At 44.2% G+C, this 16,507-nt stretch overlaps 1 protein-coding gene across 1 annotated transcript; it reads right to left on the reverse strand.

Annotated features, from left to right (window-relative positions):
- Nucleotides 1-218: 218 nt before the first annotated feature.
- Nucleotides 219-2,260, reverse strand: LOC143377089 (uncharacterized). Its single transcript, XM_076828010.1, has 2 exons — nucleotides 2,243-2,260; nucleotides 219-1,697 (listed from the first exon to the last, which is right to left on the reverse strand). Exons 1-2 carry the CDS (start codon nucleotides 2,258-2,260, stop codon nucleotides 219-221), a joined length of 1,497 nt encoding a protein of 498 aa, XP_076684125.1.
- Between the last annotated feature and the right edge of the window lie 14,247 nt (nucleotides 2,261-16,507).

Genomic DNA, 16,507 nt, shown 5'->3' on the forward strand with positions numbered 1-16,507 from the left:
ACGATATACCGACCGTCCGCCCGCCGTGAATGCGTGCTCGCGAAGTGCTGCTCGCAGCGCGCGTCGTCTGGGGCGAGGGTCGTTGGCGACGTGACCTCTTCAATTTCCCAAAACTTCCGAAGCAACGCGTGGATGTCGGTCTCGTTCGCCACGGACTGGGCCATTATATGATGCAGCGCACCGACGGCTGGCGAACGACTGGTCGGGCCGGAAACGATTCAGCCAAGAACCGTCTGTTGGGCAATCAGGGCCCAGGGCGTGCCGCGTCGCAACCCGGGGAGGAGCAGTGCTCCGAAATAATTGGCGCCGACGATCAGGTCAATCGGACGACGGGCCGACGGATCTGGATCCGCGAAGTTCAGGCCCTCGAAATCTTTCCGCTGCGTGGTCGGAGGCCACTCTGGCACGTATGACGACACCTTGGGCACAACATGGGCGATGATGTTGATGGCTGCCGGGGTGGTCCCAGCAGGTGGCGCCAAGGTCAACTTCACCTGAGACTGCGAAGCTCCCAAATTGCCATCCAGAGCGCCGATGAAGTTGGTCACGTGCGGTTGTCGGAGGAGTCGCAGGGTCTGGACCACTGACTCCGACACGAGGGACACTTGTGCACCTTGGTCCAGCAGCGCGCGGACGGTCAACAGATCGCCGCCCGATGACCGAACGCCGACGATCGCGGTGGCCAGCAGCACTGGCGCTCCATCCGTACTCGCGGGCGACGCGATGGAACTTAGGGCAGCCGCAGAGGGCAGGCTACCACTGGCCAATGGGCCCGCAACAGGACCGTCGTCACCGCATGTCGTGTCGGAAGTCGGTGGATGGAGCAACGAATGATGCCGACGGCCGCAACGCGAACACGTGGCTGCGACGGGGCAGGATGGAGCCATGTGACCGGGCGCGAGGCGGTCAGCCGCGATCTCGCGGCGCTGTTCAAGGCGGAGGGCTTTGAACGCCATGCATCTGTACAGTGCATGTCGCGTCCGGCACACAGGGCATTGGGATCTGGTCCCGTGTGACGAAGGGCCTGGCGCAGGGTTGGTCGTACATACCCGAGCGACGGATCCGCGCGATGATTTCCCGGTCTGGCTTCGATCAGGAATTGCATGCTCCTTCGCGGGACGCGCGGCGTCAACCGATTGAATCCGCGCTTTCATAAACCGATCGAGCTCCGCGTAAGAGAGGGCGTCGGTGCTGACGCCAAGCGAGAGCTCCCACTCCTCCATCAACTCGGGATCGAGTTTCATCGTCGTCAGAGTGACGATGATGTCATCCCAATGCTCCAGGTTGGCGAGGAGAGAGAGCGCTTGATTGGTGATGGCACGCAACCGCTGCAGCTCCGCGGCCGACGCGCCCGTCATCAGCGGCAAAGTGAGAAGGTCTCGCAGGTGGGCCGACACGATCGCTCGTTTATTCTCAAATTTCTGGGTCAACAGAGACCACGCAGTGCCGAAGTTGGCTTCCGTAATTGTAATGTGGGCGATCGTCTCGGCCGCCTGGCCCTCTACCGCCGACTGCAGATATTGCAGTCGTGTCGCGTTGCTGAGGGTTGCGTTGCCGATGTCCAACGATGTAAACAGGTCGCGAAAACTCGGCCACTCCGTGTACGCACCTGAAAACTTGGGCGAAGCGATGTGCGGAAGGCGCGCAAGGCCTTTGCTGGGCTCCCCGCTGGTCGGCTCCGACGTTCCCGTTGGGGGCTAGAATGACCGGATGACCTCCCGAAGAAAGTCCCGCGCTGCCCAATATTCTCAGCTCGGACGAACTCCTCTCGAAAAAATTTGATGGGTCGCGCGGCGACAAAGAGAAGGCCGTTCGTGCATGCGAGAGCGTGTTGTTGTTATCCAAAAGGTGTTCGTGGAACTAGTTTTCAAGCCGGATCGTAGGTGGTAACGACGTCAAATCGCAATTTGAAACTTTCACACCGATTACTGTTAAGTTTATTAACAATAAACAAAATATTCCATATACCGTTTGAGAAAGCATTCCTTCAGCTTTAAAATGAATCCAAGACGATGGCATTATCTTTAAAAATGACCGAGATATTACAGTTTAAGTGATGACGCGTCAGCCGATTATATTTGAATTTTCGAAACTTTAACATTAAATATTTCGAAAACTATTTGACATAGGCCGTTGAAATTCAGTAGACTTTGTTTTTGCAAGGTTGTCGATAAATGCTGCAATTTTGAAGAGAATCAGTGAAACTACATGTTTTACCTATTCGTTTTGACGTGGCTCATACGGGTTTAGCTTGTACCATTATAAACCTATAGCTACTGCCGAAGTATATTTGTGTAGTGTGTACGCACGTGTATAATTTTCTCCTTTGCGTCGGGGTAGCCGGCAACGAAACGCCCCGGTGCAACAATATTTTCAGAACATGGATGTTATAGTAATTATTTGAAATTATTGCTCTTATGATTATTCTTTTTTATTCTTCTGACTACAAAACATATAATAAGGAAAAGTCTCCAAAAATCAGTCAACTTCCTGATTTTTTTTTATAATCGTTTACGGTCCTATGCTGAGATGGGCATTATTTGAATAAAAGGATATGTATACTTCCAAATGGCCCAAGTGGCCGATCGACACGAGGTTTAGGATAGGGGTGGGGAGGGGGTGTGTACCCTAAATCTAAAATTGTAGCTTCCGGTATTAACAATTATTGTTAAAATTTTTTAATAAATTATTTTCTTGAACTGCACACACGTAGCTCTAACGGGGATCCCTCCTCTGCCCCTCCCACTTTGTTCTACGGACAGCTCGACGCGTTCCCCTTACCTCTGCGTGCCCCTAATGCGCCTACAAGGCATTCGTATTTAACTAAAATTCAAAGCCAATTATCTCGAAAACGATTCTATTTTCGTCTTATTTTAACCTGTAGAATCACTCTCCTAGAATATTGACTAGCAATAGAGTAATAGATATCCACCCTGTTTATACACGCGTGTTTATGTATGTCCTACTATTAGGATGGATCGCATCTCCAAGTTTCTGGTTCAAATCTCCAAACTCACATCAGTTCACTACCATGCTTTACACGCTCCCGCACTAATCTAGCCTCAACCAATACTAATAACCGGGACAAGTTGGAAAGTGGAATGCGTTGTGTCAAAATAAATCAACATAAGTTTTTCGCAAATATCTCGGAAACTAAGGCCGAGCGGCGGTAACATATATGCATAGAAAAAAGTTGTTCAAAATCATGACCTTGACAACATATTTCAAGGTCATCAAAATTGGTGATGAATTCCTAAAGTAAATAATTACCACCACGAAATTTAAAAACAGCATTAAATACACTATCATATAAACAGTTTGCGAAAGCTTTTTCCAATAATTATGGTTAAAAAATTGATAGAAAAAAATTCAGTAAGTGTAAAATATGTTAAATTATCCATCATTAAGAGGAAACAATTTTTTCTCGTATTTCGGCGCAAATTGCATTCCAATATCTTTTATAGTTCAAAAGTTATACGAAAAAGGCCCTAAATTTTTCAACCCGGACCGGGAAATTCTGAATAGCTCTTTGCGACGTTAGTTTGAAAGAGACCATCCCAAAATTCTCGAAGCTCGGGCATCACTGCCGTCCAGCGGTCGCTGGTAGTTCTCCGAACACCGAGACGGTGCATGGTTGTAGTGGAATGCTTCCGTAAGGCGCTGTTGCCATTCTACCTGTTCGCGCGAGCGCGGGTTGCAGTATAAAACGCTGACCCTCTATATATATAAGAGAAACGTTGTGACGTCCCAGTCCCACCATGGATCGCACCGGTTAGTTCCTGCCAGCGCCGCTAGAGGTCTAATCTTCCTAACTCTTTCTCACAAGTCCTAACTTTCAATTTTGTTCATATATATATATATATATATACAAGTTCTGCGTCATTTCCTCTTAGTCCCCGTGTGTGTCTAGGGCAGGGTTCGTTGGCTGTAACCCTACTGATGAATCTGGCTGACGGTCCCAAGATGAAACAAACGTTCTCTACTTTTTTCCTCCTCGATTCTTCAAACGCCAATTCACTCTCTCCGCACAGTTACCATAGTCCGTAACCGGCCTTACAAGGGAACACCGCGAACCCGCGCACTCACCAATTGGAACACATCTGGATAAAGTCAAATAAAAGATACTACAGTATTGTCTCATGGAACGAGAGCGAGCAAGAGGCACTGAAAGCGAGCGAGGGTGGTGCGAGATAGACGACGAGATGTTGTTTGTCTCGCTCCGTCTTTCGGACGCCTGACACTCGTTCCATCTCGCTCCCCCTATCAGCTAAAAAGAAGCGAGAAACGAACACTGAGAATTAGGGTTCTGCTCGCGATACGAGCTCAACGCCGCGCCGGTCCCGACCAGCGAGGATTTGGGCTGTTCGGCGGCGCACAGTGGGGCATTTGGGGTCGAAACACGGCACTAAGTCCTTTTACAAAAATATCGCTAAACTGCAAATTTTCTTTTACAGGTAGTTGATTGCAGGTATTATGATTGTTTTTCATATTCATTAATTTTTAACGCGACTACACGGTTTCGAAGAAGAGAACCACGAAACTCTTCAGAATTTGTATTGTTGTTTATAATATTATTGTTTGCTTAATTCAACTAATTTTTGGTGGAATTAAGTGTTGAGGTATGTATTTGAAGTGTACCAAATTTGATTTTGATATCCCTGATATTTTTGGAATTATATCTTACTGAATGTCCCAATTTTCATTGTTTATTTTTAACGGGAGTTCAAACGAGGTAGTTAGAGGGACGAGAAGGGGTCTATGACGCTTTTTTTTTACAAAAATGCCTTTCCTGCCATTGAAATTCAAAGTAACTGAAGTCTTTTTACATGTGAAAGATGCGGAACTTTTTCCTATGTACAGTGTGCACGATATTGTCGGCAATTTGTAAAAAAGTACTATGACCCATTAAATAAACAAATTTCATTAATTTTTCTGTACCAATAGGATCACAAGCATACGTCCTAACTGAATGAAATGGAAAAATTAACGATAAATATATGATTTGGGTGAGAAAATGTTTTGTGCTGTGTTTCGACCCGAAATGCCCCACTCTGCGGCAACTTGTAATCTCGGTTGGAGAGGCGTACAATGTTGATAAAATGTAAAATGTCACGTTTTCAATATTCAGTAACATACTGCTGAGATTTTCCACATTAAAATGAATTCAAATGCGGTATAAATCGGATTATTTCTAGAACTGTACTAGATAATTAAATATAAATGCGAAACATTTCTAATCTAATAATGCTAAAAATAATCCGATTTATACCGTGTTTAAATTCATTTTCATCTGGAAAATCTCAGCAGTATGTTACTGAAACGTTCATGTCGATACAATAGAAAATGAGAAAATTTTACATTCCATTGAAACAAAGAAAATGAACAATCATTGATCAATTAGAAATAATATATATTTAAATATTTAATAATGAATAAAAATTTAAAAATTATTAATAATAATAGGGTTGCCGCCGCCGCCCCCACGGCGGCCCCCTCGGCGGCCTCCACGGCCGTACTATAACTTTTTCAGCTCCTTCTTCAACTGAAACAGTACCATAAAAATTACATCTTCTAGTTCTACGCCTACATATGAGCCGTTATTTCTTAAACTGGTATAAGTCCATTTATTCATACATTGGGATATTTAAGGCTATGCTTTTGAATCAACAAAATATTCGCATCCGTAAATCAAATCGGGTAATGTTTTTAAAACTATAAACTTGTGTAATTTTATTATGGAATAATAATCAATAAAAATGTTAAAGAAAACAAACGATTTTTTAGCTACAGATCGACTTATACCACTTTCAATAATAATACAGTATTGTCTCCGTATGTGTTCGGTTTGGTGCACACGATACGGGTTTGTTGCTATGTATCTCCACCACTTCTGTGTCACTCTTGCCCGGCGAAGGCGAGAGCGAGATGGAACGAGAGCGAGCGAGAGCCACTGAAAGCGAGCGAGACGACGGGATGATGTTTTATCTCGCTCCGTCTTTCGGACGCCTGACACTCCGTCTTTTGCGTTCGCGGCCGTCGCGCAGGCAAAGCGTTCCATCTCGCTCCCCCCTTCGGCCAGGAAGAAGCGAGAAACGAACACTCGGAATTAGAGATGTGTTCACGACAGGAGCTCAACGCCGGCCCGACCAGCGAACACTTACGGAGATAATACTGTACACACACATAATTTGAACATAACTTACTTTTGCTAGAGCTTTCTCCAACTTTTCCTCCCTGTTTTTAGTCTGCTCCTCCTTCTTCTCCTCCTTCTCTCTTTCCCGTCCTCGATTTTCATCCTCCCCCCCTCCACTTCCCCCCGACGGGTTCGGGACCGTATCTTTCATCTGGAAATGAAATGTTGAATGTATTATTTTTGGCAAATAGTAAGATGGTACAGCGTGATTCTCTCGCTAGAGTCCTCAAAGACAATAGTCTAAGAGCTGGCTATATAGGGGTCAACGTGACTCGATGCAGTCACAGTTCTTATTGTTGGATTAGTGTTGCCGAATGCGAAATCCCCATCTGCCGAGTCAGTCCGGAGAACTAACGCGGGGGTGGGCGGTCAAACAGGTAAAATTTGCAGCATAATAACGTCATTCTTGCTGTTCTGAAATTTCATATACTTATTGTTTACGCATTTAATGAACGATATGCAAAATGGCAGACCACCAAGTGCGCCCTAAAGGCGGTTGCCGTTCCAATATGCGGCCGACGGCGGTCCCACTAGGGCAAAGGAGAAACAAATGTATATTTCTCCCTTGCACTAGCGCGCAAGCCACGTATCGCGCTTTTCATCGACGCCTGTGTTAGCAATATTGAAGCACCACCGTGTAAAAGGGGCTGCAAGGTTGAGCTTACGCAGATGCGGCCAGCGTGACGCCTACAGCGACGATGGGCCCGACCAGTGCGACGCCATAAACATCATAAATTGGCATCGGGGTCCTTAGGAGTTTTCCCAAAAGGACAAGAGGGGACTTTCCACGGGACGGAAAGTCAGTCGATTACAGACCGGGACTCGAGAAAAACCTTCTCGACTCTACCGACTTTTAACAACGGAATAAATAAAACTATAACGAATAATTTAGAAAGCGAGTTAATACCCTCAACTTTAGGATCTTCTTACATCTGCCAACGTCTTATCCCCCACTTGGTGGTCTGCCATTTTGCATATCGTTCATTAAATGCGTAAACAATAAGTATATGAAATTTCAGAACAGCAAGAATCACGTTATTATGCTGCAAAATTTTACCTGTTTGACCGCCCACCCCCGCGTTAGTTCTCCGGACTGACTCGGCAGATGGGGATTTCGCATTCGGCAACACTAATCCAACAATAAGAACTGTGACTGCATCGAGTCACGTTGACCCCTATATAGCCAGCTCTCGATCTACAATGCCACCAATAAACCGTGCCTCGCTGAGTTACGTGGAAGTGACGAATTCCACGTTCTGCATTTCTCAACAGATCTTTGCGAAAATGGCGTCAATCGATGTCGTGCCGATGAAAATGGTACCACGCTAACTTCGTTAAAAATAGTCCGAATTACACGACATGATTTTAATCGGGAGAATGCCAGGAATGCATTGGTATCACTGCAATATCGATGCAATGAAGAATAAAGAATTTTTTAATACACCGTAATGAATCTCGTCGCGAGCTTTGACGTCCACGAAACTCAGCGAGGCGCGGCTTATTGGCGGCATCGCGTTTGAATACTCTAGCCAGAGAGTCACTCTGTATAATAGTATACAATATAATACTTACATTTTGTGAATCCTCCATAGCTTCTACTGCTCTATGTAGAGTTCGTGAGCCAACTGTAGCTTGCCACGCAACAAGTCCTTGGGCAGACTTATTTGTGGAGGAGGAAACACCTACAGGAGCCTTGGTTACGTGTGCGTGACTGATGCGTGCGCAGTTTACGCAACACAACCACCGTTCCTGTAGGTGTTCCCCTCCATCAGTGGCACCTCGACCACCCGATCCTTGGTTATTTAGCAGCCCGGCGACTATCTTCACAATTTCTTAGAATTCTTTATTCCAGAGTGAGAGAATCCGCGGATATACTACGGTATGACCCAACCAACGGAATGAACTGAAATTTTGAGGGGTTGGGCGGGAGGTGGAGAGACCCTCTAATATAAAATTTCAGCTGCGGATATTTCTTAGTTTCTGAGATATTAATAAAAAAATTTCGGCATAATACATTGAAATCTACCTATGTACACAGACGTTACTAACACAACCATCTTCTTCGTTTCACAGTCGACGATACAATGTACGATATTGACCTCATCGCGCGATGCTTGTAACTGCATCAGTTTTTATTCCTAATACAGTACAGTAATACTAGAGTATTTCCAAAGTCACATCGGTTCGCTGTCGTGCTTTCCGCGCCCCACGCACTGGTCTAGCTCCAACCGGTGGCCGATCGAGACGAAACGTGCCGAGTATTACGAGGGGTATTACAAAATTTCAAAAGTGGAAAATGGCGGGGGAGGGGCAGAAGGGCTCACGGGTAGGGAGGCCTCCACCAACGTAAATAAATTTCCAAAATAAATTAACAATTTTTTATTAATATTTCGGAAACGAAATATTAAAGAATACCCGAAGCTACAATTTTAGATTTAGGGTTCACACCCCCTCCCCACCCCACCCCACACCCAAACCTCATCTCGATCGGCCACTGGTGCCATTCGGAAGTATATCCTTTATTCGTTGCATTTATTCGAATAAAACTTTCGAATTAAAAAAAAAAGGTAATTATGCAGAACTGGTGTTTCCTCATCGATTTCAATTATTTTTGGATATGTTGCCGGGGATATGATTCTGAACAACTTTTTCCTATACATGTTACCGCCGCTCGACCTTCGTTGCCGAGATATTTGCCAGAAACTATCGGTATAATCCGACCATTGTTATATAGTCTGTTGAAAACCTTAGTGTTAACTTAGTTTAGTAAGCGCTAGTAACTGTAAGCCCTTTGTTCATATAGTTCTTCTGTAACTATGGGATTTTCTGTCCCGGATAATAAAATAATATAATAATAATACCGATAGTTTCTGGCAAATATCTCGGCAACGAAGGTCGAGCGGTGGTAACATGTATAGGAAAAAGTTGTTCAGAATCATGTCCCCGGCAACATATCCAAAAATAATTGAAATCGATGAGGAAACACCAGTTCTGCATAATTACCTTTTTTTTTATTCGAAAGTATTATTCGAAAATTTTATCTCTCACTTTCGAACAAAGAATTCTAAGAAATTGTGGAGATAGTCGCCGGGCTCCTCAATAACCAGGGATCGGCGGGGCTCGAGGTACCACTGATGGAGGGGAACATCTACAGGAACGGTGGTTGTGTTGCGTAAACTGCGCATGCATCAGTCACGCGCACGTAACCAACTCCTTCGGATTCACGTTTCACGTTCACGGTTCGCGTTTACGTTTTTTGTAACGGGCAGTAGGATTTTGAGTTGTGTTGCGTTGTGTTTGTGTTTGTGTTGTGTTTGTTGGTTTAGTGTGGAATGAGTGACACTCTAAATGCGAATATGCAGGATGTGGAAGAAGATATGGACAATAATTCTCCGTTTCGTCCACGAAAATTACGTCCGTCCGCAAGGAGATTTTCGAAACGGAAAGTACATCGCCAAAAGAGAAGATCTTCAGCCCTTCAGAAGAAACAAGAAAACGAAAAAACGGCAGACGACACTGCCGTAGGACATTCAGAAGAAGTGGCCGAGGAACGTATGGTAGAGGAACCATCAACATCCGATGGACAAAATCATACGTACCAAGAGATAATGCACTCGCCATCCGATGAAGACACTGATACGGCCAGTTTGGGAGAAACTGAAGAGGCGCTTCAAGAATTTGATGTTGAAAGTAACGAAGAAGAAAACTTCGTTATAGAAAAAGTTGCGAAGAACGAGTCGCAAGAGCAATCGCGTCTCCTAAATAGCAACGATGTAATGAATTTTCAAAATGTGCTTGCTCAATTGCAGAAAATAGGTAAACATGCAAAACATAGAGAAGACTGCGGCATTGAACACCTACGAATAACTGGTGTGAAACGGTGTGGCTTCAAGAGCATCTTCAGCGTAATGTGCACTTTATGCCATTACAAAGCTGAAATCCACAATCAATCGAACGAAGCCGAAGAAGTGGATAGCAATCAGGGCGCCGTTAATGCAACAATCTTATGTGGAGGCAGTTATGCTCAGTTGGAACACACTTTTGCAGGAGTGAACATACGTTGCATGTCGAAGAAAGAATTCGTGAAGAATCAAGATGAATTCGTCAAATCCGCAATTGCCGCTGCAGAAGAAGAGATGTTAGCAGCGGCTGAAGAAGAAAAACGTTTGGCGATTGAGAGAGGCGACGTTCTTCCCGGGTCAGGGACCCCTCACATCCCCGTTGTGGCCGACGGAAGCTGGATGAAGAGATCCTACCGCAGTGGATGTTACGATTCTGCGTCTGGAGTCGGCGTGATAGTTGGCTATCACACGAAAAAAGTATTATTTTACGGCGTTCGGAACAAAGTTTGCAGAATTTGTCGGATTGCTGCGAAAAACGAGAAAGAACCCCGAAAGCACACATGTTTCAAAAACTGGAAAACATCTCGAGCATCGACTGCTATGGAAAGCGATGCTATAGTAGAAGGATTCAACACTAGCGTAGAAAAACGTGGGCTCGTTTATTCTACACTGATTGCTGATGGGGACAGTAGCGTGTATAAGAAGATTATTGATGCGGACCCATATAAGAGACAGATTCGTGTAAAAAAGATTGAATGCACGAATCATTTGTTGCGAAACTTTTGCACTAAAATGAAAGCGATTGTAAAAAAGACCACATCTGGACCATTGAGACAAACTGTGGAAAGTAGCATTCGCCGGATGCGCACGGACATCGTGAAAGCCGCAAAGTTTAGATACAATCAGAATGTATCAATCGACGAGAGAACGAAGAATTTGTATGGCGACATACAGAATGTTCCAAGCCACGTGTTTGGTGAACACGCAGAGTGTGCAAGACTAGAATATTTCTGCGATGGAAAGAATAAAGAGAATGAGAAAATCATCGTTCCAGACTTGATGAAAATTGGAGTGTACCAGGACGTGAAAGAAATACTTCGTCCACTATTAGCTCATGCGGAGAGCTTACTCTATAATACTACTAATAACGCTGTGGAAAGTTTGAACGGACTAATTGCCAAGTACACTGGCGGAAAAAGATTAAATTTCGCCGAAAGAGGATCTTATACAGGGAGATGTGCTGCTGCTGTCGTGGAGTACAACAGTAACCAAGTGCACTCGCGATTGGATGCGGTTATGAAGAAGAAAACGCCCGAGGTTGTGCACCAAATGGAAGAAAAGAAAAAGAAAGAAAAGGAAAAGAAAGCTGCAAAACAGAAGGAAACGAAGGCTGTGCGATATGTACGCAAGCATTTGCCCTCGCAGAAAGATTGTGATTATGGACAAAATGCACAGAAGCCAGACATGCCATCCGAAATGTACGAACTGGAGCGGGAAAAGCATATGCAAATGCTCAGTGACTGGCAAGAGAAAAGACATGCCATTGAAGATGAAACAATCGGACAAGCAAAGAACCGCAAATGGTTGCAGTACAGGTCCAAATTGTTGACAGCATCCAATTTTGGACAAGTGTGCCGTCGCCGACCTGACACGCTTTGCGCAAATACAGTAAAATCAATTCTTTATCCGAAGATAATTAGTGCACCCGCGGTGGAATACGGGAAAGAATGCGAGAATATTGCTCGCGAAGAATTGAAGAAGCAATATACAGATATTGCGGAATGTGGATTTTTCATCGACAGCTGCATCGCCTTCTTAGGAGCTTCACCGGATGGAATCATCGGTCAAGAGGGTATTTTGGAAATCAAATGCCACAAATCAGCGGAGAACTTTACGCCTGAAGAAGCTATTGAACAAGTTCCCGCTGTCCGGCGCATGTTCACGCGTAACGCAGGTATTTCAATAAGTAAAACGCATCACTATTTTTATCAAATACAAGGCCAGTTACACATTACTGACAGAAAGTACTGTATATTTTGCCTTTGGACCCCGAAAGGGTTGAAATCTATAAAAGTAGAGAGAGATGATGCGTTTTGGAAAAGAGAAATGGAGCCAAAACTTGTTCAATTTTATTTAGAATGCATGCTACCCGAATTAATAGATAGTCGGCACAATAGGTGCATGACTATTCGGGAGCCACAATTTATTCTAGCAGAGAGAGCGAAAGAAAAACTGAAAAGCTTGAAAAAGCGAAAAAGGTCTCCCTCCAGAAATAATGAAACTATTATAACGGCCCGGCGTCGCACCGCGTTGTAAAGCGTGGTACCACTGACCCCGTCAGTGGTGACAAGTGCCAGCGATGGCACTTTTACTCGCGGATCATATGATCACGCGAGTCGATCGACGCCGCCGTCACTTCCCCAAAGAAGTGACGAAGAAAATAATAAATATGATCGATCCGGCGTCGCACCGCTGACTATCGTCAGTGGTGACAAGTGCCAGCGATGGCACTTTTACTCGCGGATCATATGATCACGCGAGTCGATCGACGCCGCCGTCACTTCCCCGAAGAAGTGAAGAAGAAAATAATAAATTTAATTCACCCTTTAATTTTTTCAGACACATTTCTAAGTTCACAGCGGAGCTGTTACTTTTTGACCCGTCGGGTAACCGGCTACCCGGAACAACTTCAAGCCATTGAATGTGGTATTGTTCGATCATTTTTACCTAATATCAAACAATACCATAGACAATAAAGCATTCAATTCCTTGAAGTTGTTTCGGGTAGCCGAGTACCCGACGGGTAAAAAAGTAACAGCTCTAGTTCACAGGAGCAGACAGACGGAATCGGGCTCGATCAAATGCGCCAGGTTGATTCACACGGGCCTCGCAGGTATACATGATGTTCGACGAATTATTGAAACAAATTTTTACTTTTATATAAAACTTACAGAAATGTCTGCGATCATTTGTTACAGGCGGATTCTTTACCAAATTACTGCAAACATGGTTTATGGGACAGTAATGTCAGGACAAATGGAATGATAAGTACCATATTTCAGGTAAAGTTTAACAGCTTATACATCTGCAGTAAAATTTTGTACGTTTACAAAACTACAATTAAGTATTTCCTAATGAACTTCATAATGTGTTACAGATCCACACTGCCTATGTCATCTTTCGGTACGAGCGACCTAAGAAAATTGTAGGAAGACCGTCAAAGAAGAAGAGGAAATACACCAAATGAGAGAAGATAATGTTATTACAGTATTGTCTCGTTAGCGGATCGCTGATCCGGATCGGTGTTGAACAGCCAGTGTGAACATAGGCCTAATTCCAAACTACGCACCTCTGCAAAGTTTCGAGGGAATTGGATGGTTGGAAGTGGTTTAAAATTGAGTTTCCACATTTGAATCAAACAAACAAACAAACAGAGGATCGTAGCTAAATAAAATCGTTTAATGGGATATTCCCAAATATCAGTATTGTTAGTACTGAACTCTGGTTTATATTGATAAATTTTTACAACCGTGGAATAACAATTCTGAAGAAAACCATGTACAAAACTATTATTGAAACAGACAATTCTTGTTGATATAAAAGATAATTTGATGTATAGTTAGATGAAAAAAAAGCGGCATATGTTTTTAGAAGAATTACAGCATTCATAAATTTCATTACGATCGGCATGTTACACTTCGGTGATGTACCTTATTCAAATTGTATGCTTTGAATTTGCACATTGATTGTACAAAGTATTGCATCGTTCTATGTATAAATAAATACTAAATTAGTATTGTTTCATTGACATGTTTCCTAACTTCACTACTCAACCTCTCTATCTTTCAATAGTGCTATCCTCCTTTACGTTCAGCGAGGCTCTGATGCTAGACGCAGGAATTGGCGGGCTCCAGCTACAGCTGATGCACGAGGAAACACCTACAGCGGTGGTTATGTGTGCGTGACTGACGCACCGCAGTTCCCCACACATAACCACCGCTCCTGTCGATGTTCCCCCCTCCATCAGCGGTACATGGAGCCCGGCGATCGCTGCCTAGACGCAGCTCTCGTGCCGTATTCCTCCAAGCTTCTCAATAGAAGGAGCTGTGGCAACAGCGCGGCAGAGACGGAGACAACAGAACATGCGGCAACTATGCTGTCAAAAATTCGTCTACGTAGAGTATCGGTAGATGTCACCATTGTACAACTTCTTTTTACCGACCGCAGTAGTTTCATTAGGGTCCGTCTGTTTACAAGGGCGCTTCGATCGATTCGGACCATAACAAAAAGGAGACGGCCCCCTTAAGTATTCGTGTTATAGTTTATACATAAGACGTTTTACAATTTAGCACCTACGCGTGGCCAATGGGGCTTTGCCGGGCTCATCGTGTCTGTGATTCAGGTGGACATGTAGCTCGGACCGCGGGAACAGTGAGGGGTGCAGGCAATACATATTTACAACGGCGGAACGCGAGACTCGGCCTTGTTCATGCTCCTTGTTTTCAGACACGCGTAAGTCTACTTTTTTCGCGACCGAATAAAACAGCCTCGTGGTTCAAGCCATAGTTTGCTTCGGTTTTATACGGAAATGCGTGCCTCGTTGCGACGAATTATTGCGTAAATACGATATTCAATCGGCTTGATTGGAATAAAATATAGTACTTTGTGTGTAAATACGTTCGAGTTTCAAATTCGACTCATATTCTAGAGAACTTCGCGAACAAAGTTAATCTGAGCATGATTAATCCTCAACGGGATTGCAGGGTCTTTCGGTCAGTACCCTTGCGTCCGTTGACCAGGGACCACCCCGTACAGGATTACCCCGATGCAAACCCCCGACGGGTGTGACGCAATCGGCTACCCGGGGGCGGAAGCTGTAATCCCGACCTGTGCTCCTGACCCCTCTTCGAAGTCGCCGCCGCCGCCGGAATTGCCACCTGCATAACCACCGAAATACCCGCCGCCGAAAATACCGCCGGACAATTCACCGACTGACCTGCTGGGTGCATCTGCAGCTTCTTAGAAATAAGAATAGGTTAAGTTAGGATAAGCTGTGTATATATTAGAGATCCCTATTTCACGTGGATTTAAATACACGTGTACTATTACCCGGCCGAAAGAAGATCCCCAAGAGGCGGGCTCGAGCATTACAGTCCGTCGCTATGACGATTGATCGAATCACCTATTTGGGCACATTTTTAAAGACGCGGCACACGTATTTTGGTTATTGGCTGAAGTAGGCACATACATTGTCGCACCGCGCGACGAAGAGAGCGAACAAAACACATCGAGATCGGGTGGAATAGAGCGATCTGACCGACGAGCGCCAAAGCAATAGCGTAGGCATCTCAGACGGTTAACCATTAATATATAATAACATAAAAATTTCCTTATTTTTCACAATATATTCAGGAAAGTATTATCATTGGTTTGGTTAGATTTTTCTGATTAAAATAAACCCAAACGCAATGTCGCACAGATTGTTTGAAAAATAAGGAAATTTTTATATACCACAGACGAGGTATAGAATAGACCTATCACCTTATGGGACTTCGTGTCGCCACCCAATCTGTGTTACCGACCCATAATTTGAGGACTGAATTTAGCGACCTCTGTTCATGAACAGAGCAACTACTCTGAAATGTGTTGAAATGCTGAAAGGTGTTTGCGTACTTGTATACGTGTGACTTGTTTAGAGAGAGAGTTTGACATAAGAGGGTAGGCTTTTGTTACGGTATGCTTTGGCTCGGTTGGTCAACGACTCACGCGGATTTCTCTCCGAAAATCCATTTCGTGGATCAAGACACTATGGCGTTCAGAAATGGCATTTCTTCAAAGCCCGTGCAAGCTATAAATTGCAAGATGACATTGTTTATTAGCACTTTGCGTACCCTTGCGAACCCTTTCACGTATCGTGCGCCGAAAAAAGTATTAAAAATTCACGCTGTTACTGATATTCCCACAAGTTTCTAATGCACTGTTTAATTATTCCAGTGAAGTAATAATAATTGGATTCCGTTTGCCCCTAATATTAGTTTACCGCCAACACTGAAATTTACAGTAAAATCTAATTTTAAAAGTCTCGCAGAAAGTTGCATGATGCATGAGTGTCTTAAAAGTTTGTCTAGCCCTGAGAAATTCATCGGTTCAGTGAAGTGTGTGCATGGCATAGTGCATATTATCTCGTGATTTCTCAATTCGCGCATCAATTTCATCGATTACTGGACCATGTGGGAGGCCTTTTAATTTAACAGGATTCCATTCAGATATACCCGTTACTTAGAAGACTTTTTCAGAAACTGAAGGATGTTTAAAAACAGAAAATGATTTTGTAATCGTGTGCAACGCGATTGTAGAGTCAGTGCCTGTGCCTGCCAAAAAGTGTTTCATAGAGTACCGTGCCTCTACGTGTTAGTGATGTGAACGCGAATTCCCATAAGGTGATAGGTCTATCGCTCTATCCTATACTTCG

The sequence above is a fragment of the Andrena cerasifolii genome, chromosome 15, assembly GCF_050908995.1.
Source record: "Andrena cerasifolii isolate SP2316 chromosome 15, iyAndCera1_principal, whole genome shotgun sequence".
Lineage (NCBI taxonomy): Eukaryota > Metazoa > Arthropoda > Insecta > Hymenoptera > Andrenidae > Andrena > Andrena cerasifolii.